General features: G+C 32.8%; 2 protein-coding genes across 3 annotated transcripts; one reads left to right on the top strand and one right to left on the bottom strand.

Moving 5' to 3' along the window:
* Positions 1 to 12098: 12098 nt before the first annotated feature.
* On the bottom strand, positions 12099 to 16192 carry LOC114722511 (EEF1A lysine methyltransferase 3). 2 transcript variants are annotated; one of them, XM_028908557.1, is made up of 7 exons: positions 16072 to 16192; positions 15912 to 15973; positions 15192 to 15325; positions 13764 to 13906; positions 13372 to 13443; positions 12609 to 12710; positions 12099 to 12521 (listed from the first exon to the last, which is right to left on the bottom strand). In XM_028908557.1, the coding sequence occupies exons 1-7, from the start codon at positions 16142 to 16144 to the stop codon at positions 12349 to 12351; spliced, it is 759 nt and encodes a 252-aa protein (XP_028764390.1). In that variant the 5' UTR covers positions 16145 to 16192; the 3' UTR covers positions 12099 to 12348. The 2 variants fall into 2 exon arrangements, with proteins under 2 accessions (XP_028764390.1, XP_028764391.1); XM_028908558.1 differs by lacking the exon at positions 13372 to 13443.
* Positions 16193 to 20976: 4784 nt separating this feature from the next.
* Positions 20977 to 26488, top strand: LOC114722465 (uncharacterized). Its single transcript, XM_028908501.1, has 10 exons — positions 20977 to 21347; positions 21445 to 21551; positions 21623 to 21745; positions 21896 to 21989; positions 23382 to 23456; positions 23538 to 23623; positions 24359 to 24505; positions 24670 to 24742; positions 24831 to 25176; positions 26003 to 26488. Exons 1-10 carry the CDS (start codon positions 21068 to 21070, stop codon positions 26076 to 26078), a joined length of 1407 nt encoding a protein of 468 aa, XP_028764334.1. The 5' UTR covers positions 20977 to 21067; the 3' UTR covers positions 26079 to 26488.
* The last annotated feature ends 340 nt before the right edge of the window (positions 26489 to 26828 follow it).

Below are 26828 nucleotides of genomic sequence, written 5' to 3' on the forward strand. Positions count from 1 at the left end.
ATTTCTCGTGAGGTGGTGAGTAGGAGTGAGGCCATACTACTATATATACGACGATATATGCAGCTTCCAGGAAGCTTCCTAATTTCTATGATATTTAAGAAAAACATTTATTTTTGATCTCACAAAAATTTTAATTAGAGTATTACTCATTCGGTCCTTAATATAAGATCTGTTTAACAAACTTGATTAGATTAAAAAAATTAGATAAGTTAGTTAATTATAAGAAATATGACATGTTTTTCCTAAAACACTATAATCATCTTACTTAATATCATTGCTCCCTCTTCTACTTAATTATGGTTGAGAGAGATCCATAGGGATAATTTAGAAAAAATTGATAAATAAGAAAAATATGTCTTATATTTAGGACCGAAATTAACATAATAATTAGGTTAACTTAATAATTAGGTCCTATATTAAGGACCAGAGGATTATAATTTAACTCATGGCTTTAATGACCTGTTGTCATGCTTATCATGCCACTTTTTTCTTCCTTAGCCCTTCCACTAGTTTAGAATCACAAATTAATACTACCTCCTCTTTTAATATAAAAGCTAGTATAAAATTGAGTTTGATTCTTTAGTCTCTCAAATTTATAATTTTTTTTTAAAACATCCATAATAATTGTCAAAGGTTATCATTAAAGGATAATTTCAATACATATGATTAAATATGGTAGTTTTAAAAAGTCAAAAATATTTGTTATAATTAACCAACTTAATTAATTTTATTAATCTCTTCAAATTAATTACCTAACTCTTATATTAAGTTTTTACGTTAAGGTGATCCACTACCAGAGATAGTACATGTGCATTTGCACTCTATTTTTTTTTTTTTTGGAATGAAAACCTAGATACAAACTAGAACAACAAGGCAATGCAAAACATCAACAAAATCTAAGCTCCTTCCTCACTTTTCACCTCTTGGTAAAAAAGAAGAGGTTAGTCAAGGATCCAAAAGAAACTATCAAGATTATGGAAAAAATTAGCTAAGTAGTCTGCTAAGTGATTTTCCTCCCTGCACACATGATGAACTTTAACCTGCCAATCCTGGTAAGGGATGTTGGCCATCACATCCTTTAATGACTAGGATGATAACCTACAAGCTTTGAAACTCTTGTTTCAGCACATGTTGAGCCCATGAATAATGCCAATCACATATGCAACCATAGGCGGCACATTAATGAGTTTATAGCTAAAACCACAAATCCAGTTATCTGCTCCATTCCTTGTGACTCCACCATAAATGCTTCTACTGTCCTGTAGCACAGAATCATCCACTGCTAGCTTGACCCCTCCATCCGCATATCTATTGCTTTGCCCTTCATTTGTTCCATTGAGATTATAAAACCGGCAAAGCTTCAAGAAATGTATTGCGTTTAATTTCCTTTCTAAATTTATTGGAAATGTTTTGTATAGAAAGGAAGTTTGTGAATTTCAAATTGGAGTTTGTAAACTACATACCCATTTGTTAATTTTTAAGGATGTATCTTATGCTCTTTTTGATATACATTGAAAATGTTCTGAAAGGAAAGAAAAGCTAATAATTTTAAATTGAAAATTGTTAACTGCACATGTAACTTATTAATTTTTAAAGATATATTGTTGTGTTTAAGTACTTCTGAGATTTATTGAGAATGTTTTGAAGAAAAATAGAGGTTATTAATTTCAAATTAAAAGTAGTAAACTGTGTAATGTAACTTGTTAATTTTTAAGATATATATTATACTTTTTTTTAGATTTATTGAAAATGGCTTGTAGGAAAAAATAAATTGTTAATTTGAATTGAAATTTGTGAACTGCGTAATGTATCTAATTAATTTTTAAGGATGTGTCTTATATTCCTTTCTAGATTCACTGGAAATGTAGGGAAAAAAGTTGTTAATTTTGAATTGAAAGTTATAAACTATTTAATTTTTAAAAAACGAAAATCAAGTTAGAAGAAAAGTTGAAAGTCTAGCCTGCAAAAAAATAAAAAATAAAAAAACTTCTAATATGAATAGTAGCAGGTGACGGAATGTTGCTTTTGCCTTTTTCTTTTTTCGGTTGACAACATGTTGTTTATGTATCCTTATGTATTACTATTTTCTGTCTTTAATAAGGTTTTATTTGATTTTTATTTTGGTTCTAAATATAAAATCCCAGTTCACTTTATCTTTCATATTTATATATTTTTTTCAAAAGTAGTCTTTCTAATAATAATAGTTTTAGTCAATACACTTGATTAATAAGGATATTTTAGGAAAGACAACACCTATTTATTATAAATAACTAACTTAACTTATTTCCTTAATCTCCTCAAATTAGTCAACTAACTCTTATAATTAGTACCAGAGGTAGTATTTTTTTTGTGCTGAGGTGCTAGGGAAAGTTAACAAATATCGTCTGTTTATATTAGTGTCAATTTTCCTTCCACACATAACTAGAATTATCATTGTAAAATACTCCTCCGGTCCTTAATATAAGACCCATTTAACTAATTTGATTAGGTTAAAGAAGTTAGGTAAGTTAGTTAATTATAAGAAATATGACACGTTTTTCCTAAAATACCATAATCATATTTCTTAATACCCCATCTTTCTCTTCTACTTGATTATGGTTGAAAGAGTATATATAAGGGTAATTTAGAGATAATTGATAAATATGAGAAATGGGTCTTATATTTAGGACCAAAACCAACTCACCAATTGGATCCTATATTAAGGACCGGAGGAGTATAAAAATTCTAACAAATTATAGTATTTATAATGCATAAGTATGATGATTGATTCTTCTAATTTTAATAGGAGGACAATAGATCCACGTCTAATTATAAATAGATTTGGATACCTAGCTATACATATATAAATTATTGGTATATAAATGACAATGATTGAACCACTGAAAGCTACGGGCCAATCAATGGAGGTTGAAAAAAATTCAAGACCACAAAAAGCTTTGTACGGATTCAATATTGGCGCCAAAATTATTCTTTAATGAAACAAAGAGGGATCCATCACTCCGAACTCCAAAGGCCAAATATGCTATGACCACAATAAAATATACTATTATGCTCCCACATTTTCTTATTATAACTCTCAAATAAAAAATCAGTTAAAATTAATTTAAAATAATAAATAAATAATATTTTTATTTTTAAACATATTATTATAATAAATAAGAAAAAGGATGGAAGATCATGTATAAGAAAATATGAGAAAATGCATTACAAAAGAGAAAATAAATAATTGAAAATAAAATTTTCAAAAAAAGATATTAAATATTGAGACAAATTCAAATATTAGCTTACCACTCTAATTCTACATGTAAATCTCTTATAAGAAAAAAAAATTGTTCTTAAATATAAGTCATTTTTAAAATAATTAATGACATCTTTTTAATTTTACTCCTATTGAATAAGGGTGTTCAATTTGTCCCGTCCCGGTCGTCCCGTCTCGGTTCCGGTGAGTTCTGGACGGGACGGGACGGGACAAAAAAAATTTCGGGATGGGACAATGACCGGGACGGGACGGGACGCGGGACGGGGTTGTCCCGTCCCGGGATATTTTTTTTAAAAAAAATTATTTATTAATAATAATTATTAGATTATTTAATTTACTTATTAATAATAATTATTATTTTTATAGTGATTTTTAACTCTTAAGTTGTAATATTATCTAAACAATATCTCATTCCTCAATAAAATAATTCATAAAGCCATTATATAGTGTTTCTTTTATCGTATTTTTTTTTACAGTATTGTTTTACACCTTTTTTATACTATATAATTGAGCTTTCTACATAATATTTTTTATAATGTTTTTATCTTTAAAAGCCTAACAAAAAATAAGCATTATAACATAAAAAAATTTCATATAAAAAATTATAGTTTTTTTTTTAAAAAAAAAAGGGAGGGGAACGGGACGTCCCGTCCCATCCCGATCTCGACGGGACCGGGACAAAACCGGGACGGGACGGGACACGGGACTAAAACCCTGTCCCGGTCCCGTCCTGTCCCGTGAACACCCCTACTATTCGAATTTTGGAATATTTTATATGTATTTAACGAGCGTAACAGAAAGTCAGAAGCGTACGTATCTACAGTACGGCCATGCACAGGAAGCTTCCTGGAAATTGAAGAAATTGAAGCGGATCCGGACAAACAAACATGTTCCATGGTCAGCAAATTAGTGGAAAATCACCCGATTCAAATCCTAAAATCATGCATTTAAAATATTTGTAAAGACTTGATATGATTTAAATTCCATGTTATATTTCAAATTTTTAATATTGAATCTCTTAAAAAATAAGATAAAAAATTCAAAACATACACGAACCTATAGTTTTGTTAAAATTTAACAATGAACAACGATTCCTACTTTGGTCAAAATAAATATCTTAATAGTACAGTCATAAATCACAAAAGCGTTCAGAAAGACAATGATTAATGAGAAGAGGTTGATTTGTCATAATCGAGACATGAATATATTATTACTTCTGATCCTAATTATAATATCTCGTTTATAAATTATAATGAGATCTTATAAATAGGACCGGAGATAATATTAGATTTCAATTGAGTTGAACAAAATTAACGAGGAATAAGAAAGCTTTAATCCCGGCAAGTATTTGACATAATTAACATAATATCATCCATAAAACACAGAACTTAATCACTAATGATTAAGCCCGTACAACTTAACTTGCTCTTCATGGAGAAGTTGCCTACCAAAAAAATATCTTGTAGGATGAAGTACACAATGCGAGTACAGCCACGTCAAGACAAATGGAAAAAAGAAAAAAAATAAATAAATAAATAAAGTTTGGGTGAAAATGAGGAGAGAAAAGAAAGAAATTTTGGGTGAAGAGAGAGTGAGTTAGTGGGATGTGGCCTATATATTTAGCACGCATGTAAATATGAAGATCTTTAGAGAACCGTCCCTGCGTGCCGACCTTCACTGACGTGCTGCTTCACAACTCCTCAAGGTATTCCTTGTCTGTCCTCCACTCTTTAAAGCCTCATTTGAAATCATGATCATAAATACAATTTATATATATATAAAAGATAAAACTCCTATCACGTTTTATTTTATATTCTGTAAATTAAATTATGATTGATAAATTATTTATAAGTTATTTTAAACATGTCTTAAAGCCCGTACCAATTGGTTTTCATATATTTGACTTTCAGTTGCATTACCATATCCAAGTTGTTAAAAATCACTCTTTCTTTTCAGCTCAAAAGAAGAACAGAATCACTTTTTTCATGCTTTTCAATTTGCTCTTATATTTTATCATTATCTTATTTGGTGGGAATTAGGTATATGTTTCTTTTTTTTTTTTTGGGAATCAAAGAGGCGTTCACTAACTATCTTCTATTCTTAATATAAAAACAAATTTGATATTTAATTTGATTTTAAATATAAGACCTCAATATACTTTATATCTTATATTCATTTATTTTTTTTCAAAATAATCCTTATAACAGTTGCACATATTAAAAGTTTCATCAAATTTTAGTTTTAACTAATATATATAATTAACAAGGAGATTCTAAGAAAGGCAATATTTAATTATTACAAATAGTTAATTTAATGAATTGTCTTAATCTACTAAAATTAGTCAATTAACGCTTATATTAAAGATGAGATGAAGTATATTAATGCAAGTAGGATTGAATACGTAACCTCCTACTTATAGAAAAATTTTCACGTCATTAAGTACAAATTAGGTTCCCTTTTAAATATATTGCTCCAGAATTAGCGTCCCTCCAATTGTTTTCAAAATCATTTCATTATATACAATTTAGTCAGCTAGGTATAATTGAATCCAGAATTCTGAAGTACTTTGAAAACAAAACGCCAACTACCGATCTTTAATAGACGGTTAATCGAAAATAACATCTAACATTAAAGTGATAAAATTTCTTCAAAAAAATAATTTTTAGTTGAACCAGATATAAAATTTATAAAAAAATTATATTATTTGTAAAGTATAAATTATGAACGTTGTGATTGCGATATCAATCAAATTATATATATATATATATATATATAGATAGAGAGAGAGAGAGAGGGCATGGGTATGGCTAAGCTTGGTGAGTTTTCTAAAGCTGAGGAATGTATGGGGCAAAATCTCTATCGAATGTCTGTCTGAACAAATAATCAAATGCGCAATAATATATATTTTATTATACTTTGATTGTCGAATTATATACCATGATGGTGATATGCTCGAATTGAGTTTATATGCATTAAAAAAATATTAAAAAGGAACTATTGATTGGGTTCAGATATTTTTAAAATTTTCCTGCCTCGCTCTACTATTTATTTCTCTATTTGCCGCTTCCATATCTTTGCGCAGATCCTATGAACCGCTTCGATGGGATTCGGAGCATTGGACGGTGAAAAAAAGTGAGTTATCCCATGCTATTCTTATTCATTTTCTTTTTGTTTTTTATATAAAAGATTTTAAGTAAATTGAAATTTAAAAAATTATCAAACTAAGATACTACTCCTCTGGTCCTTAATATCTGGTCCTTAATATAGGACCTAATTATTGAGTTGGTTTTGGTCATAAATATAAGACTCATTTATCATATTTATCAATTTTCTCTGAATTATCCCTATGGATACTTCCTCAACCATAATCAAGTAGAAGAGGAAGAGGAATATTAAGAAAGATGATTATGGTATTTTAAGAAAAACATATCACATTTTTTATAATTAACTAACTGACCTAACTTTCTTAATCTAATCAAATTAGTTAACTGGATCTTATATGAAGGATCGGAGGAGTATATTCCAAAGCTTAAAAAAAACACTTATTAAAATAAGACTCATATATTAACAGCGAAATTTGAAGACATTTTTTTTTCAAGATATAAATGGCATTCTGGTTCATTTTACAATGATACAAATAATAAGAGCATATTTATTAATTTCTGTAATATAATAATTTATAGGACCCCCACGTTCAATGGGTCCTAAACCCTGACATGCCTCGTGGCCGGTGCTTGGATGTGTTCATCTTTATGACTGTACATTCCAAAAATGACAAACATGACTCATAAGTACTAATCAAATTTAAGAATGGGCAAAAATACCTACCTTCTGTGGCCCGTCCGCGGGAATGGCGCGCCATGTGTATATTATACTACCTCCGGTCTTTAATATAAGACTCTATTTGATTTTTTGTTTGGTCCTAATTATAAGACCCCAATCTATTTTGTCTCTCATATTTATGCATTTTTTTCCAAGATAGTCCTTCTAATAATGATAGTTCTAGCCAATACACTTAATTAGCAAGGATATTTTAGGAATGACAACACTTATTTATTACAAATAACTAACTTAACTTACTTCCTTAATCTCTTCAAATTAGTCAACTGGGTCTTATAATTAGAATCGGAGGTAGTATATAGAATCAATGAGCAACAATAAATAAAATTAATAACTAATAATTAATAAACGCCATGCTTAATTATATATAAAGCTCATGGCGACCCACCCACATTGTTTTCAGGAGGGCAGGCCTTCAGACATCACATGGAAGGTATAAATAGGTACATAGTGTCCTTATTTGCTTTGTGGTAAATAATTATCAACGGCTTCCCTCCCTTCTTGTCCCATTATCAAAGAAAGTTTATATGTATTTTAAAAATAAAGATAACTATTTATAAATTTTGTTGGTCAAAATTATTCTATTCTTTTTTTTTTTTTTAAATTCTCTCTGTTGTCTATTTTTTGTTCTAACAGACACTAATTGTATTAATTCTGATATATATATTAAAGATTTGAAAGAGGCTATATATATATATATGTATGTATGTATATATATGTATATAATATTTCCGTGGTAGATCACCTTTCAGCATAACGAAGGGATACGAGAGTATCCTTCGCATCGTCTCCATTATCTGCATGCATGTGGTTCCCAACCCTCTCTGCACAGCTTCCACGAAGCTTCCTCTTTTCTTTCTCAGTAATATTTAAATATAATATAAAACTTGTCCCAAACGTTTGGATAATTGTTTGTTGTTCATGATTAATATGTCAAAAAATTATTAGTATCCCCTCCACTTTGAAATTATCACAATTGACAGCTTCATCATAAATCATACTCCTCCAATCCTTAATATAAGACCTGTTTAACTAATTTGATTATATTAAGAAAGTTAGGTAAGTTAGTTAATTATTAGAAACATGATATGTTTTTTCTAAAACACCATAATAATCTTCTTTAATATCCTCTCTCTTTTCTACTTGATTATGATTGAGGGAGTATCCATAGAGATAATTTAAGAAAACTTGATAAATATGATAAATAGATCTTATATTAAGAACCGGAAAAGTATAATAGATTGTAATATACTACCTCTGGTCCTAATTATAATACCTCATTTATAGTCTACAAACAAGGTCTTATAAATAGGACTGGAGTAGTAATTGTTTGTTGTTCATGATTAATACGTAGGTACCCAGCTTTGTTTGGATGAGGAAAAAGGGAGATAAGATTGTGTACTTTGAAGTACAGGAATTATACTGTAAGTATGAAGAGATATAGCTAGGCTGAATCAAGCTTGACAAGGCAATGGTATATATCTGATAAATATGGGTTTATATGATGATGAGGAGGTTTCGTTGAAGCTTCCTATGTCATTATACAAAATGATACGTTTGTGGAGGTACCAAATATATCATGTTACTTGTTCACGTTTTCTTTGGTGTGTTACGTTGATGTTGAAATTACTCACCCCTTCTTGTTTAGGACAACCTTGTTTTTATTCTCAATATGTGGCTCCAAAAGCCAGTGGCAGTTAGATATTTTCCTAGCACATATCTACGTCATTTTATGTTTAAAGAAATGAAATGATCATTAAGCAATCATAATTGACAATTAATTCAGGGAGAATGTAATTTGGACCCCTCACACACACAGGTGTGAGAATTACTACCTTTTAAATTAAAGAAACAGATACTAATAGTTTGAAGTTGTAAGCACAAGATAGATACTCTTCAAGAGATGTGTTCTTATGATTGAGATTTTTTTGCCTACCACCTCTTCTGTTGAAGATGAACTTTTAACTGAATTTTTTTTTTGTTACAAGGGGCAGGATCGAACCCGCAATGTGTACACCCCGCACACACACAGATACCACTCGGCCAAACGGCCAATGGTTAACTGAAAAAATCTGGCTAGGAGTATTTGTGTTGTTTTTTTTCTCTCTAGATGTTGTTATGTTTTAGAACTCTCTTTCATGGATAGTTAACGTTATATGTGCTGTTTTTTTCTAAAATCATATGCAAGTATTGGAACAAAGGTTGTTGTGTCTTACTATTGTCAAAATAAAATGTTCTAACATTCAATTATTTTTAGCAATGATTGGTAGAGAGCTGAAACTCCTGAAAGAAGCGATAAACTATCGAAAAAAACAAATATAATCATATTCCAAGTGTGAAATTAAGACATCTTTCAACAAATTCAATGAACTTTCTAATTTAAAATAGTATAAAATTTTATTCCCACTATTTTGGTCATAAAGGTCTACATGAAGCGTGATTAAAACTTCTTCTCTCATCCACGAGATGAGTAAAAGCTAATTACTCATCTCAGTAGCCCTGATATTGGTTTCCAATATGTTTCATTTTTTTATATGAAGAAATTCTATTTAGTTCTTGTGATTCAATACATAAATTAGATGAAAGTTCGCATTCTATGCATTAGCTGCATAATATCTGTGAGTAGTTTGACGGGAGATTCGATTGCTTTCTGGAAGTTGATTTGGATGTGGATCAAGGAGTAATCATTTTGAATTTCTTCGGTTACACAATATTGATCATCCAATGTAATCCAATTTCTTAATTATATTTTGTCCTTCCTTAATTATTTAATGTCCACTTTGTAATTTAGTAATCACGTCGCTTTCATACAAGCAATTAATAATGGCAAGTCAATCATACAATTTCAAAATTTGATTTGTTTGAAATTATATTTTAATTTTTAAATTCAAGAATTGAATTTTCACCAAATTTTTTGTTCAAAACCTCAAATTAATATGTTATTCAGTCAAAAAAAATTTAAAATTTTTTATTGACTTCATACATCTGTATATTTACACTATAACATTAAAAAAAACTCACAAATCATAAAATTACAAATCATATAATGTCGCTTAATTTTCAAATTCCACACGACAAAAACTACACTGATGTTTTTGGGGAAAAATCTAGTCAAGAAGCACGATATATCAAAAGGTTTTCTAAAACTTGAACTTGGGCAGCAAAAATAATAGAGAAATGAGTATTTCCATACTTTCAACTTTCAAGAACATAAGGAAGGAGAAGCAGATGGCGTCAGATTCAGAGAAAGCTTTTCAATTTTTGTTTTAGAAAAGAGAGTGTTTACTCTTTCTCCCTGTCTCTTTGTGTTTGTGTTTGAGTGTTTAAAACAAGGGAGGGAGTTAGATATCAAACTAAAACTATATGCTCTGTCCTGTCATTTTTATAAGATTTGAAAGAGAAATCTGTAGAGGGTCAAAAGAAAAAGAAAAAAGAGAGAGAGAAGTTTGTAATTTTCATGACTTTGTAATCTAATAATATTAAATGTTTTCCTTAAATTATTTTCAAACATGGTATTGTGAATTCAAACGGGTTATGACAAAAAAGGATTTGTATTTTCTCTTATAAAGCATCCTATGAGGTATTAATACAATTTTTTAATATTATTCTTACTTAATGTTGGTTTATGATTTTCTTTTGAATTTGGTTCTTTAACTTCTCAAGGATGAGTTTAATACGGATGAAGTTGAAAACTTAATTAAAATTTGGATAGAATTAATAAAGTTTTAAGCATTTTCTTGATTTAAAAAAACTTTAAAATTTCTTATTACAAAAAATCCAACGGAATATTAATTATGGAACCATATTTTCTCCGAATCCCCCCCCCCCCAAAAAAAAGAAAGAGCAAAGCGCGAGAATATTCCTTGGATTGAGGGAATCCGAGGATAAAGTGAAGAAAGTAATGAGATTTAGTAAGAGGATAAGGGTGTATTATGCGTAACAGGTGGACCAATCATTGAGAGACGCATGGTCATGTTGAACACGAGTTGTCACAATACGGGTAAGTTTCTTTCTCCCCTTTTTAATCAGAAATTGGGATAAATTACTTTTTATTAGTTCTTAAAATAAGTAGGGATATTCATAAAACTAACCACTTAATGATAGGAAAATGCTTAGCATCATTATCTTAAGTTCTCTAATCACATTTCGTCACGTGTCCAATTTAATTCTAAACCCGCAGTGTAATTTGAGAATTTAACATAATAAATGTAAGAAATTTAATCTAAATTTTGTCCCTTTTAAAAGTATGTACGAGACAAGATGTTTTAACCTCTAAATTCCGATAACAAGCTTTTATATCTTTCTCGCCATCATCAAATTTATCACATCATCCGTACCAGAGTGTGTGTGTGTGTGTTGTTATCACTCAGTGGTTTACCACGCGGTCCCCCAACTTCATCCGTACTAATAACGACAGCTCAAGCAAGCAAGCCAAATATAATGAGGAGAAATCAAACACGGTTCATATAACCCCACCAAGATTTCGGTTTTGTCATTTCTGCTAAAACCAAAAGGGAAATGACCGCAAGGAGGGGCTGAAAGATCCCGTATCTTATGACATTTAATGACAGCAACAATGAAACACAAGAAGACTCCTATTTCCGCCGAACGTTATGATCATAGATTTGCATTTGATGTTAGAGGCCAACTTGTACAAGGAAGCTTTTTGAATTCAAATTTGACTCGGAAACATCAGACACTCAAATGGTACAATACACAGGTACGGTTTGCCCGTTGAAGGCCAGAGACTCTGCCTTGAGTCAGAGAGCAAAAAATGTCCATGTGAATGACCTTATTTGGTATCCAGAATAAAAGAAGAAAAATAAAGTGACTTTATGGATGTAAAGCATCCTCTAGGGTCCTGAGCAAAAAATAACAAGTAGAAATGATAACAAAAGCATATAATAAACCGTTCACGGTGAGAAGGGATTAAGGTAGGTGCTTTCTTGAGTGCAGCCAATTCCAGATGGGACATAAGAGATGATTGCGATGGATGATGTGATGAAGAAAGTAAGACAAGTAAAAGAAATTGGAACGTGCATTACACTTTGATCACGTTGACAAATTTCAAGTGGAGGTATTGAGTATCATCTGCTTTTAACCAACTATTAGATGTACATTTTACAAGAAAAGCTACCTATGACAGGAAGTAACTCAGTTAATGAACCAAACTTCCAAAATTCGACTTCACTATCCGTTCCCCTTTTCATGAACCATGCTTACCAGGCATATTTGGTATTTGATCAACTTCACGTCTCTGATTTCTCGTTTTCCCGAGGCGTAATGCAATATACGCGAGATCCCAGATGCTGCACTTCCAGACCGGCACCCTCACAACCATTGAAGAAAAGGGATTCGTCTTCCTTTCCAATTCTGCGTCTCCAGCTCATCAGAAAAGCTGGCTTTGGTAACACCACATCTCCTGCCAGCGCAAGTATACCATGTTCAGCAATTATAAAAAGTCGTGAAGATATGCTCCTTATTATTTTAAGAGTCTCTAGCCAGTTACCGTTATTCTCTTTTGGAGGATAAGATGATGTTCCTTTGCTCGGTTTGTAACATTTGAGAAGAAAGGAAATAGTCTGTATCAAATTTGCATACTGTTTCACATCTGCAAGCATTTTTTTGCCGAATGCCATGTTAGTGACGAGAAGTGAAGAACATTTCTGATGTCTTGGTTGTATTTGCAGATTTCTGACTCTCAGGACGCATTGTTAATGAATTGCTTTTCATTAAAGAATAAATAAAATTTTATTTATGTCTAAATACAATTTTGACAAACACTAGCTCCAAAACCATGACATAATGGCAAAGAACTTGTCCATTTCAAGATCAGTGATGATACCAGATTTGTTGCTCTGTGCCACCAAAAAACAGACTTGAAGGCATGAACAGGGAACATGCACAGAACAACATGGAACACAGTGACGGGACATAATCTAGGGTGTTCATTTATGATTTGAAATGCTCCGTTCTGACAAATAGAAGTGATCATCATGTGCAGGACATAGATGTGACTCTTCTAAAGACACCTTTGTACATAGAGAAGCTATTATGTTATCCAGAGCAACCATTATAAAGTTATAACTCAGGTAGCAAACTCAAACACTTGAATGGGAATGGGAATTTTCATCTTGCCTATGCTTCTTCTAGGAACTAAGAACACCATGAGGTCTTAATCGTGATTTTACTCATTTCAAGCTCAATATTAACGATGGAAAATGATTAAAAATAGCCAATCAAGCCAGTCAGTTGGTAGGAGATTATCTTACACAATAAAATATCACTTGCAATGATCAGATCCCAGTCAGGAGGAGAATTTGGAAACTTATCTCCCCAGGTATCTGAAAAAAATAAGTACATAGCGAAAAGAGCAACTAATCAGAAAATCTACGATGGAAAAAAAAATTAGAATACAATTAAATACAAACCTAAATTTCAAGAATGATTCGATTGTCACTTTTAAATACGGAAAATGGAAGGTTAAACAGATTTTAAAGGTAAGCAATAAGCACCAAGCATTAGAAAATGGAATGGGAAAAATAAGCACATCCTATTTTCTGTTATCCTCAGTTTGAAATGAAAAATAGAATCGGAAAAGTGTGTTTCATTGCGAACACGATCTTCAACCACTAACTGATAGGTTGCTTGAAAGAAGACTTACGCCTTACATGAGGAATGACAGGTACTTTATTCACTCTGCAGTTGTGAGCTATGTTCTCCTCAATTTCTATATCGTCATAGTCAGATGTTGTAACATCAAGATGAAATGACTTTTGAAGAAATATGGCCAAAGCACCTGTGCCACTGAAATTAAATGGGAAACGTCAAATTAGCAAAACTAATAATACAAAATTTCTAAATGTGGAAAGATGTTGCAAGCAAGATGTAACTGTATAACATGAAAGGCTCATTTTTCACACTGGATATTAATGGTGTCAAGCTGTCAAGAACATTGATACAAAAATACAGCGCCAGGTGCATTTGCACAAGGGCACCCTAAAGTTCCTCCCCCCACTCCCACCCCTGGCATGGGGAATTGTTGTGTGGAATCACCTCTAAAAAATTCTCGATGAGAGCAGGCATGTGCCAAATGTGAATTACCCAGATAAAAGAAAAACAGCAATTGGAAAAACGAAATGAAGGGAAGAATAAGTAGACATGAAAAAAGTAGGAAACAAAAATATACCAATAAGTTGTAGGAGGCATGTTAAGATTACAAGTTTTGTGATATCAATAGAGCAATGAGCACATTAGCACATATCTCATGGCCAAAAAAAAACCTCATTATTTTAATTTTTAAAATAGAATATTCTCTGTAACCAACTAAAAACAGAGAAAAGTCTTTGTAAGAAATGGCAGCAAGTCGGTCAAAAAAGTAAAAACTATGATTAGTCATACTGATGATTGTACAGCCTGGTGCAAACATCTAAGTTTTAGCGTAGTTAGAGGTGCTCACTTCACTGCCTAAGGTGCTTGGCAGCACCTTTGGCACCAAGTTAAGGCGTGCACCTAAGGGACCTCAGTGTAATTGGATGGCTGAAAGGGAAGGGGCAGCTTAGAAGCCTAGGCAAAATGTTTCAAACCGTCATAAGATAAAATAGGAAACTACAAAACCTAGCCTTAGAAGCCCAACCCACCCTATCTAAATTTTCGTTCCCCCAAAACTAATTAGGCTTTTGTAAATAAATGAAGAAAATGAAGCATGCTATTATCCTTGAATGCACCATATTGGGACTTAATGCATTTGACGATTATTATGACTAATGAATTGGTGATTCATGATTGCAATTAGTTAATTTATCTGTCAAAAGTTGTTACAAATTTACATTCATTTTTGTTTGAACAGCGTATTTTTAGCATTTTCTCTCTTTTAATGCTTTGCTTCTTTCCAGTGTCTCATACTCATAGTGATTAGTGATTTAAAGGTCAAGCAACCTGAACACACCTTTCAGCTTTGACTACCTTCCCATGGTTAAATAGATCACTTCACCATGGATGCCTTATATAAGACCATCTTTACTTTGCCCTTCATAATTAAAGCAAAGACAGATAGTTTGATCCCGTCAGTAGAACAAAGTAAAAAAGGTACCTTCCCAATTCAATGATGCGTCGTCCTTCAATGCATGACTTGTGTTGAACTAACCATTCTGCAAATGCAAATGTCCCAGGCCAGAGTAAATTAGCGTTCAGTTGATGAAAGGAAAATTCTCTGATAATCAAGTCCTGCATAGAATATAATGCACCTCAGACCAATTCCATGCAGGTGACTACAAAACCCAAACATCAAACTGTACTAGAATAAAATGTTTGAAAATCCAGTTAAGGCAACTTGAACATCCAACTAGCAGATATATTCACTAAATCCTCAAGGGTCCTCCAGTCAACTAGATATGTAACAAGCTTGGGACATATGATTCATTGCCTTGAGTTTGCACTCTTCCAGCAACCTTTCAATCACACTGATTGTAGCTACTTTAAAATGCGCCAAGAGTAAAGCGCCTGATTTACCACATTATTCAAATACAATCCCAACTAAACAAATAAACTCCTTTTGTGTTAGTTTAAAAAAATTGAACGGCTGAACTAAAATTTTAGTCATTAAATTATTGGGTTAATTTAGCTTAAATCTCAAAATAGAAATAGCCGTTTGTCAAGCAACCTATGATGCCCAAGTGATAGGTATACAAAGTTTGTTATTTTCAAGTTCTAAGCCGTTGTTACTAATCTTGATGAGCAAAGCTATTGATAGTTCTTCATAATATGATTACAATAAACCACGTATTGACGGGACTCTCAAGGAAAGCCTCACCATTCCAGGAAACTGGTGCCTCCTCTCTACATGGGTATCTTCAACATCAGTGTTTTCCTCGCCTGCATTATAAAAGAATAGGGAGAGAGTAAAGAAATAGTCGCATAAGATGAAGGGAACATAAAGAAGGCGAAGAAAGAAATGAAAATAAGGAAATTACCAGCACAAACATGATCTTCCTCTCCGTCTCCCTCGGAGAAGAGCGATGATGGAGAGAAGAGAGCTATGTCCATTCTCTTTCTCCAGGAAGATGCAGGAGGCCGAAGTCGGAACAGCCAGCTTCGTCAAAGCGACTTACCATTGCATTCCTGGTAAACCTACTAAGGTAAATGTCGTTTTCGGTTGTGTCCGTCTGATGCGAAATTATTTTTCTGATACGAGCCATTAAAGAAAATTATATTTCTAAATTATTTTACACGATGAAGATTTTGTACGAAAATTTAAAAAAAAATGTAATAACTGAAATACCTGTAAAAAGTGACCCATCTCGGTGAGCAGTCATTGCACATTCTTTGTTAATGAGGTCCTTATATTTAAATAAACTGTCATTGTGGTTGTTAAGCATAATTTTTTCTAAAAAATTTTTTTATCATTTTTATAAAACCAATAAATGATTTTTAAATTAACTTTATTTTTATGATAAAATCTCAAATGAATTACAAGACATTTTTTTTAAATTCATATATTTATATTTTTATCTATTTACGCCATTTTTTTGGTACAACTCTGTGCAGTCCAAGTTAGCATTTTTTTTTTAATTGTTTTTGGGCCGCAAGCCCGCAATCCCCAAAACAATGATTTTAATTCATTTCCATTTGGTTTACTCCCAGCATGTATTTTGTAAACTTTGCTTCTTTTTAATACTCTTCCGATTCTTAATATAAGATTTATTTAACTAATTTGATTAGATTAAAAAATTTAGTTAAGGTTAATTAATTATAATAAATATGACATGTTTTTCCTAAAACATCATAATCATCTTCATTAATGTCCTCCTTTCCTTTTTTATTTGATTATGATTGAGGAAGTATCTATAGGGGTAATTTAGAAAAAATTGATACACATGACAAATAGGTTTTATATTTCGGATCAAAATCAACTCAATAATTAGGTCATATATTAAGGACTGGAGGAGTATCATTTTGTCTTTGGGTTTTAAAAAAAAGCTTGGAGACGGAAATAGCCATTGTGAAGAGGTAAGGGCAATGAAGGTAATTGGCAGTAAAAACCACATTGAAGGTATCTATATTTTCTCTTAATTTTTCATTTGGTATCCATGTATTTTTTCTCTTAATTAAATCATTTAGTTTTACTTTTTTTTTAGTAATATTAGATCTTATAATTTTATTCTATTAGCATTTTTAGTCTCTATGCAAGAGTTAATGATGTTAATAAAGAAAAATTAAAAATTTAATTAAGAAAAAAAAACACAAAAGGTACCAATTTGAAAATTGAAAAAAAAAATATAGTTACTTGGTTTTCCATTTTTTCTTTTTGGGTGATAATTGGCAGTTGCTTTTTAAACATGCGCATTGCACAGACGTTGTATCACTCTCGCTGATTATTTGGCTGAATTTTTTCTTAAATTAAAAAAAGAAAATTTTGGTCGGCTGGCGTTGCTAACGGCTAGTTTGTGCCCTCCAATATAACTGGGATGACAACGTTGATATTTCTTGCCCGCTCGTCAATTACCAGCACCCCGACAACGCCAACGAGGCCTGCTTCCCTTAAGTATCGTGTCATAAATTTAAACTGATAATAGAGGTACACCCCAATTCTGTTAACCCACATCAGACGTGGGCTCACCAGTCTCCTGCAACTTTGGGCCACTAAGCAGAACTTGCTCCGCACCTCATCCCAAACTAAGGATGTAACATCACCTCCCTCTTAAGGGAGTTTTCTTAAATTTGTTTCATGGAAGTGGGATTGAACGCGTGCTGGTGTTAATACCAAACCTAGGAATGAAGCGCTAACGATCATGCCATCAGCTTCAATTGATAGTAGAGGCATATTCTAATTCCTTTGACTCATATTAAGCATTGATTCACAATCTCCCACAACTTTGTGGGCCACCAAGCAGAACTAGTTCCACACGTCATCCTCAAGCATGGGACGCATCATTTTTTCACTTTCAAAAGAGGTTTGTCCCAGAATCTCTGTGATGAAAATGGAACTCAAACCTGATAAGGAGAAACATTACGATGATTTTAAATTTTTGGGATAATTTTGCATCGAAAAAACTGTCAAATACCTAATGCTGCTCTTGAGTAAAAATTTTCAGAAGTACTCCTCCAGTCTTAATTATAAGACCCAATTGACTTATTTGAGGAGATTAAGGAAGTAAGTTAAGTTGGTTATTTATAATAAATAAATGTTGTCATTCTTAAAATATCCTTACTAATTAAGTATATTGGCTAAAACTATCATTATTAGAAGGATTATCTTGGAAAAAAATGCATAAATATAAGAAACAAAATAGATTGGGTCTTATAATTAGGACCAAATAAAAAGTCAAATTGAGTCTTATAATAAGGACCGGAAGAGTATTAGAAGAAATGTATATGAAATTTTCTTTTAGCCTACAGTGTTACTTCTCAAACGCTATGTTTGCTTGCCAGTTAGCCAGCTTCATTAATTAGTAGTAAGTCACTCATTGCATTGCCTAATGCATGAAGTTGGTTTTAAGTTTTATGAGAAAAAGGAAAAATTAATTTCTGCAAAAGACAAAAACTTATCCATTGCTTCTGCGTATCTAACATGGTGATTAGAACCTTATGGATGGGTAATTAAAACATCTAAATCGTCGAAAACCTTACTTAGGAATAACTTTATCCCTTCAATTTGACTTGATCACATTGACATGTGTGGGTTTTCCTTCAATATCATAAAAATTAAAATTCAAGTTTTGAGAGAAAGAACGAGATCTCAAACCATACGAACATATTTTAACTCAGATACTACGTCCGATCCTAATTATAAGAGCCAGTTGACTAATTTGAGGAGATTAAGAAAATAAGTTGAGTTAGTTATTTGTCCTAAATAAGTGTTGTCTTTTCTAAAATATCCTTCCTAATTAAGTGTATTGACTAGAACTATAATTATTAGAAGGACTATCTTGAAAAAAATTAAATAAATATGAGAGACAAAGTGAATTTGGGTCTTATATTTAGAACCAAAGTAAAAGTCAAACAGGATCTTATATTAAGGACCGGAGGTAATATAAAATTACCTTACTATCACATATCTCGAAACGAACCAGCAACGTTGCCTACCTTGAAGGCATACCAAAACCCTTCATTGGTATCGTCTTGTTGCTTCTAACGACACTATTGTAAACATAAAACTAAACCATCTTTCCCGATAACAAGCATCTTAGCTTTTTACATGTATCAGAGAAGTCATATTTCTGAATCTGGATTTCCTAATTATCAGAGAAGCCATAACTTCTCTGATTATTATCTGATATTCTAACCAGTAACCACCCTAAAAACTAGAATTTGAGGTTCATACGAAGCTTGTACCACCTTCTCTTCCAAAACCCTACGAACTTCCATCCAGTCTTCATAAAAAATATTACATTACTATTTGACCTCTGCAGCTTATTATGCCTATCTTTCGACATTGTATCCGACAAAATCAGCGTACCGGCTTTCAAATCTCTGAAAAGGATCTATAAGAAAGCTTTCAAAAATAGCTGTTGGAGTGTGTCGATGGAGATTCTATGTTTCGTTTGATCTGCTGTGAAAGTAAACTTGTTGGCGGAAGCAATGTCTTTTGATTGAGCTGTGAATTGAATGAACTGTTTATATAGTCCTCGAGACGAGGTTGTTCATCATAACCATTCAACGTAAGTATGTTACAGAATGAGGTTGTTTATAGTTTGATTTAACAAACAGCGACGTTGCGTGGTAATATTTAGGGAATCAGTTTTTCTTAAAGGCAGATTTGGTATATGAGTAAATTTTTTTTGTTACAAGTTTAGGCTGTATTTAGTGTTCTGTTTTGGTTTCCTTATACATTAATTTGGTTAGCTCTAAGTAATTAGCTGGCTGTCACGTGCGCTCATTTTAACCATTGAATTAGCATATCGGAGTAGCAAATATCTTTTACATATTTCGAAATAAAATATCAGTGAAATATTGTTCCTGGATCTCTGTAATTTTGTTTTTTTTGTCATAAGGACCGAAAAATGACAATCTAATTAATTTTGTAACATTATTGATCTAAATATAATAAAAGTCATAGAAAGTTTACATATCACCAAGGACATGTTTTTGTCTTTTAACTTTACATATACGAATTCACTAAACTTCTTAATTTTATAAGACTGAAAAAAAATACTATATTCAAGGTCAAACAAAAAATACTATATAAAATTAAGAAATAAAATTAAAATTTTATATAAAGTTAAAAAACTACGTAGGCAATTTTACTTATCATAAGCATATTTAATTTTGAGTAAATACATATCACTCCTTTGATCTTTAATATAAACTTAATTTTTAACTTGATTTTAATTCTAAACGTAAAATCTATTTTTTCTATTTATTAATTTTTTTAAATTTTTTTTATTGATACTTTCTCAACCATAATCAAGATGATTAAAATATTTTAGAAAAATATGTTATACTTTTTATAATTAATTAATTTAAATTTTTTAATCTAATTAAATAAATTTTATATTAAAAGTGGAGTATATGTTAGTCATCCTTGTGGATTTGGAATCATGCCTCAGCTTCCAGATTTTGCACGTGTTCCCTAATCTGAAAGGAGGCCGTGATACTGTAGGGTATTCTTTGACCTTTTAACCAGCTTTATATTCTTTTACTTGAATTTTTGTTCCTTTGCTGAAGAAAAATTGAATGGTAGGCGCGCGTGGAAGCTCAATAACGAAAGTACCGCCATTTCCGTCTGTAACTAACCCAATAAGGCAATAACTGTCACTCTTCTCCCTAGCTACCATTCCAGGCTAACACGACGACCGACTGGTGAATTCCCTCCGCCTCGCATCACTTCCATGGGACCCCTTAGCCTTCACTACTATCCGTGTCTTCTCTCAGTTTCCTTCTCCATTTTCTTCTTGTGGTTAGGGGTTTCCACCTTCCTCTGTTTTCGCTGTCTGAGGTTCTCTGCTTGCTTTACTTCTTCCCTCTACAATGGCGGACTCGCATTCCACTGCACTTCAACCTCCTGTTGCTTCATCTTCCTCTTCTTCTACGGCCATTAGGGATGCTTCTGGAGCTACTCCGTCGACTTCAGGATCTTCACGAGTACGCCGCCAAGAGGAAAGACGAAGTCATCGTCCTCAATCTCAACCCCCTGGCCTAGACCAGCAGAATGTGAGCGTCGTCGATTGGACATATCAAAATGCGTCTTCAATAGCTAGGGATGATTCTTGGTCCTGCGTCGTTGTTCTTTTCACCTTTTGGTTCTTTGGTATGAATTTCAGTAGTGAATACGAAGACACTAAAGTTCGGTTTGAATCTTCATTTTATTGGATAGATAATGCTGAAGTTGTGTTTCAATATCACAGTGTCGATGACTATGATACTTGGAGTTTACGGGTCAATGAACCTCCTGCTTAGTCCAAGCGCTTCCATTCTTCTCCAACCTAGCCCCATATTCGTGCAATACATAAAGGTTAAATACTTGTTATAAGTTCTATACTAATAAAATTACCGGAGCCTCTGATCTGATTTTGTTTGCATTAGGTAGAAAACTTAGGGTCAAAGCCTGGAGTCATGCTTTATGGTACATACGGAACCCCCGCTCTTGATGTTTTTACTTTTTGGACAGAAACTCGTAACGTAACCGTTCAACCTGATGTGCATAAGGCAAGTACTACCCTTAAATAATACTTCGGTGCTGATTTCACTAATCACAAATAAGGAATATTTAATTTGTATGTTTTTTTTTTTTCACTATGTCATTGAATCTCGGAATCTTTGTGGTTGAGCTAATAATTCTCTTATTCTCTTCTCTAGGAATGGAAATATTACCTGAATGAAGGGTCTCAAGTAAATATTTCATATCGCATGAGCTCTGAGAGCCCTTCTATTGTTCTCGTGATTGCAGAAGGTATGCCTTCCATTAGAATGTGGTTTTTTTTTTCTTTTCTTTTTTTGAAATATTTTCTCAGAGGGATGCCGCATATTTAACACAGCTAGCAGGAAATTGTTGCGGATTTTGCATCAATATAACTTGTATCGAAAAACCTTGATAATCTGTTACGCCATCTGAATAAGGGTAATTTAAAAAGGGTCAAGTTGGTGGAATCTGTTAGACTGGATTGATAGCTACCGCTAAACGGCTATAACTCACATATTTCGACCGATCCATGGAATGGATCCAAGTAAACCAACTCCAAGACAAATTGGTAATAACACCTGACATATCTTGAAGAGAACAAAGACTAGATAGTGAAATCTAACTCCCTGGGAAAATGCAACCACATTGTCTCTATGATATTTGACACACAAACTTATTTCACTTTTTCATCCTTGCTATGTCTTAGTTTCTTTAGCAGATTGCGGGCTTCTGTAAGGGCATAATAGTTGTATAATCGGAAGTGATTTAGCAGTTGCAGAATTGTTCTTGGCTAGGGATTTTTGTAGGGAGAATTACAATGAGGTTCCAAAGAAGAAAAATAATTACAAAACAAGTCCCAAAAGTTGATATTTTTTTACCATGAAACTTGTCATTGCTGTTTAGGTTATTATTGGGACTTTTTAGTCATTATTTTCCTTCTTTGGGACCTCATTGTAATTCTCCCATTTCTGTAATATACTATCTACAGTCTCTTGAAATATTAATTTCACCAAACAGTATAACTTACTATTTTTCCTCGTAAAATTTACAGGGACTAGCTTTTTGAATTTTGTTTGCATAGCTCTTTTCCTAGTTAGCATAGTTCTACCTCTTTCCAATAGAAAAATTATTTTGGGAACATTCCACTGACCTCTCTGGAGAATTTTTATATTGTCATAATTTGGTCTGACTGAGGAAAGCAACTCTGATAGTTTTAGCAGGCCTTGTCTAAGCATATTTTGAGTACAATTGAATTAAACATATAAGCTACAGAAGCTCTAGCATAATAATAAAAGAGTTTGTAGAATATTGAATTGCGCAGTCTAAGATGAAAAATAAAGAAGCTATCCCTCATACATGGAACATAGAATGTGAAAACATATCATGAAATCCCTAGAACTGACTGACCAATTGTAGAATTGATTGTGGATGGTTTTAGTTTCTCCTAATGAGTTAAATGCTGAGACGCTTAAGTAGTACAGTTTTTTACCGTAACCCTGCAAAGTCCTGCCTTGTTTTAGCTATCGTAGATTCCATAGGACTTATAACATCACTTTATGTTGTTTACATTGTATAAGAATCTATGGTTATCATTTCAGGTTGTACCAAATATTTTCAAGAATAAATTCAGTGAACATGTTATTCGGATGCCATTTCTTGCAGGGGGTGAAGGCCTCTCTCGGTGGCTGGAGGATCCATCATATCCTAATAGCACACTCTCATGGAACTTACTCGATGGTACGTTGCAACACGGCAGTAAGAAACTATATCAATGTTTATATTGATCCTATATTGATTTTAATTACCGTTTCTTCGTAGGAACTGGTATGATTACACAGGACATATTCAGTTCATCGGACTATTATTTGGCACTAGGAAATCTGGATGAGGAGGAGAGAGCGGAGGTATTTTTGCAATCCCATACGTTCTAGTCTTGTTGCCTTAATTTAAATTCTCTAAACTGATTGAAATCGGCAACTTTCTTTGATGACGAGTCCATGATGTGTCATTTTTTAGGGAGAATCAGTTGTGGCCTGTGGAGATTGACACCAATCTTGAACTAAGATAAATAGTTACACTTTTAGTTAACTATTAACAGGTCAATGAGTGTAGAAATGATCCTCAGCTGATCCTGACCCTCAACTTTTGAACTAAACTTCTGAGATATCTAGTTCTTTAGTATGATGAACTCTGTTGTATTGCTGCCTTCATCAAATTCCAAAGTCACCTGAATTGTAATTGTGTCTTGTGCATTTTCTGCATCATGCATATTACTCACTTTGATAGACCAAGGAGTAACTGCATGCATCCAAGGTTCATATGTCATGCATGAAAATTATGTAGGGCACAACAATAATTGCTTGGTAAAAAAATTATTTCCATCATTGGTGTTTTTTCCAGCACTTGAACACTTTCATTTTCCGAAGAAGTATACTAAAATGGTATTGGCATAACAATAATACTGGACCTGAGAGAGTTTTCTGATTATGGGAAAGTTTGTTTCAGATACGAGTTCTACTTTCAGATTTCATATACCATATTTCTCATAAAACCTGGGTACAAGTTTTCCGGAAGTAATTTAATGCTTGTAGCATAAAAGCAGATGTCGTAATTCTTTTCTCGACCTTCTCATTGAATAGGTGGAACTGATCATCAGAGTGAGGTCTGCCATGTATAATACAACAGATGCTTACTACAAATGTACTTTGACTAGTGACCCATGCGGTTTGAGTGTTTTCTTTCCTGATGGGAATGCAGCTGTCTTAACATCTCCTGCACCTCAACAGGTAAGGTTCTTGTTATCTGCTTGAAACCAAAAATTTTGTTGCTCAAAGCTGGCAATGGGGTTTATCTTGGAAGTAAAATGCTTCTAATATAACTCAAGTAAGACTCTCAATTTGATTCAGCTCCTTTTCTTTTACTGTTTTAAGTTTTCTTTTCTTTGCTTCAGAATACATCCGGTAATCAGTGGTATGTCAAATTGTCCTATGGACCAAGATGGGTCACATATATTTTTGGCATGGGTATGCTTGTCATATGGTCAACTTCCTAATCACTGTTTGAAGCCTTATATGATTATATATGTTAATATTTCTGTCATTCTCCTCACAGGTGGATTGACTTTGCTTATGTTTTTGGCCTTCAACTACTTTAGCAAGCTGCACTATTCTCAAGATAGCGCAGGAGTTAGATATGAGGGAACAGCACCTCAAAGAGCCCCTTTGCTTTCTCCCAAAGATGATGATCTTTCCAGCTGGGGTTCATCATATGAATCCATGTCACAAGACGAGGAGGATCTTGACTTTCTTACAGGGGATTCCATTAATGGGAAGTCTATAGCTGATGGTGAAACCAGTAATAATACAAGGCGCCTTTGTGCAATATGCTTTGATGCTCCAAGGGACTGCTTCTTCCTTCCTTGTGGACACTGCGTGGCTTGCTTTGAATGTGCAACAAGGTAAGCAATTGCCCCTTTCTCATGCTAGATCCCATTTTTGAGTTCTCAGTTCCATTACAAACTGAAATTTAGTTCATGAAAGTTGGCAGTGGATCCATCACCCTGATTTTGACATATTAGGACTAAACTAACCATTGGCCAGAAATTTCATATGAGCAGCTTAGCATGCTGCATTTGGATATACACAAAGTGTGCCAATTTATACGGCATGATTTACATTTTGATTATATTAGCTTGGAGAATCTATGTTGTGGCGTCACTGTTGTGTAGGAAAGAGCTCTTCTCATCTAATTTCTGGAAACAAATGATGGGAGGCTGTTGAAAAATGCATCTTTTGTAGTATAATTTCATTACAGTATAGTAATAACTAGGACGGGTCCAACATTCGCATAGTGAAAACTGCTATTTGTCATGCATCTAAAGAAGCGCATAGACTTTTCTGCCTTGCAAGTCATTGTATTATACTCCTCCGGTCCTTAATGTAAGACCTAGTTAACTAATTTGAATAAATTAAGAATGTTAGTTAAATTAGTTAATATGATATGTTTTTTTCTAAAATACTCTAAACATCTTCTTTAATTCCCTCCCTCTCCTCCTACTTGATTATTGTTGGGGAATATTAATAGGGTTAATTTGACAAAAAATTAGTAAACTTGTGAAATAGATCTTACATATAAGACCAACATCAACTCTTTAATTAGGTCTTACATTAAGGACCGGAGGATTAGTAATTAATTTAGTAGATCTTATTTTTGTGGCATGCATGTAATGAATCAGCTTATCCATGTCAGTATGAGATCATGTGTGACCAATCTAATTTTTGCAGATTAGCAGAGGCAGAGGGTACTTGCCCGGTATGCCGTAGGAACATGAAGAAGGTGAGGAAGATATTTACTGTTTAAGCATGGGATGCAATGCAGTGTCTTGTGGCACAGACAAGGGAAAAAAAAGAAGAAAGAATAGCCAGACCAGAACCATAGATTTAGTTGGCATCTAAGCCACTATTTTCCTGGAAATCATTAGCAATAATTAGGCTATTGGTTATGGTGACGGGAGTCATCGTATTGATTGGCCGTTTGCGGGGGAAAATGAAAAGGTGCAACGTGTGTCTCAGGTACATAACGAGATTGCTGTGAGCATGCGCTTGCTCAGATGGGATACAGAGGCTTTTTATGTGGATTTTTTTGCCTTTCCCTTTCAGGAAAGGCCCAAAGAGGAGTGCAAATTGCCTAATTTTTTCTCACTATTATACAACCTCGGATCCTATTCGTATAGTTCAAGAAATGAAATTTTTTTAATTTATAAAAAAAAATTGAGTATTTGTTGTTAGGTTTCTTTGATAAAAAGTACTTCTTTGGTCTTTAATATAAGACCTATTTAACTAATTTGATTAGATTAAGGAAGTTAGGTAAGTTAATTAATTATAAAAAAAAGTGACACATTTTTCCTAAAACACCATAATCATCTTTTTTAATACCCTCTCTCCCTCTTCTACTTGATTATGGTTGAGGGAGTATCCACAAGGGTAATTTAGAGAAAATTGATAAATGTGAGAAATGGGTCTTATATTTAGAATCAAAACCAACTCAAAGATTGGGTTCTATATTAAGGACCGGAGGAGTAGTATAACAACTGAATAACAACACATCAAT

This window comes from Neltuma alba, unplaced genomic scaffold, assembly GCF_004799145.2.
Source record: "Neltuma alba isolate B1F8T4 unplaced genomic scaffold, ASM479914v2 tig00012095_pilon, whole genome shotgun sequence".
Lineage (NCBI taxonomy): Eukaryota > Viridiplantae > Streptophyta > Magnoliopsida > Fabales > Fabaceae > Neltuma > Neltuma alba.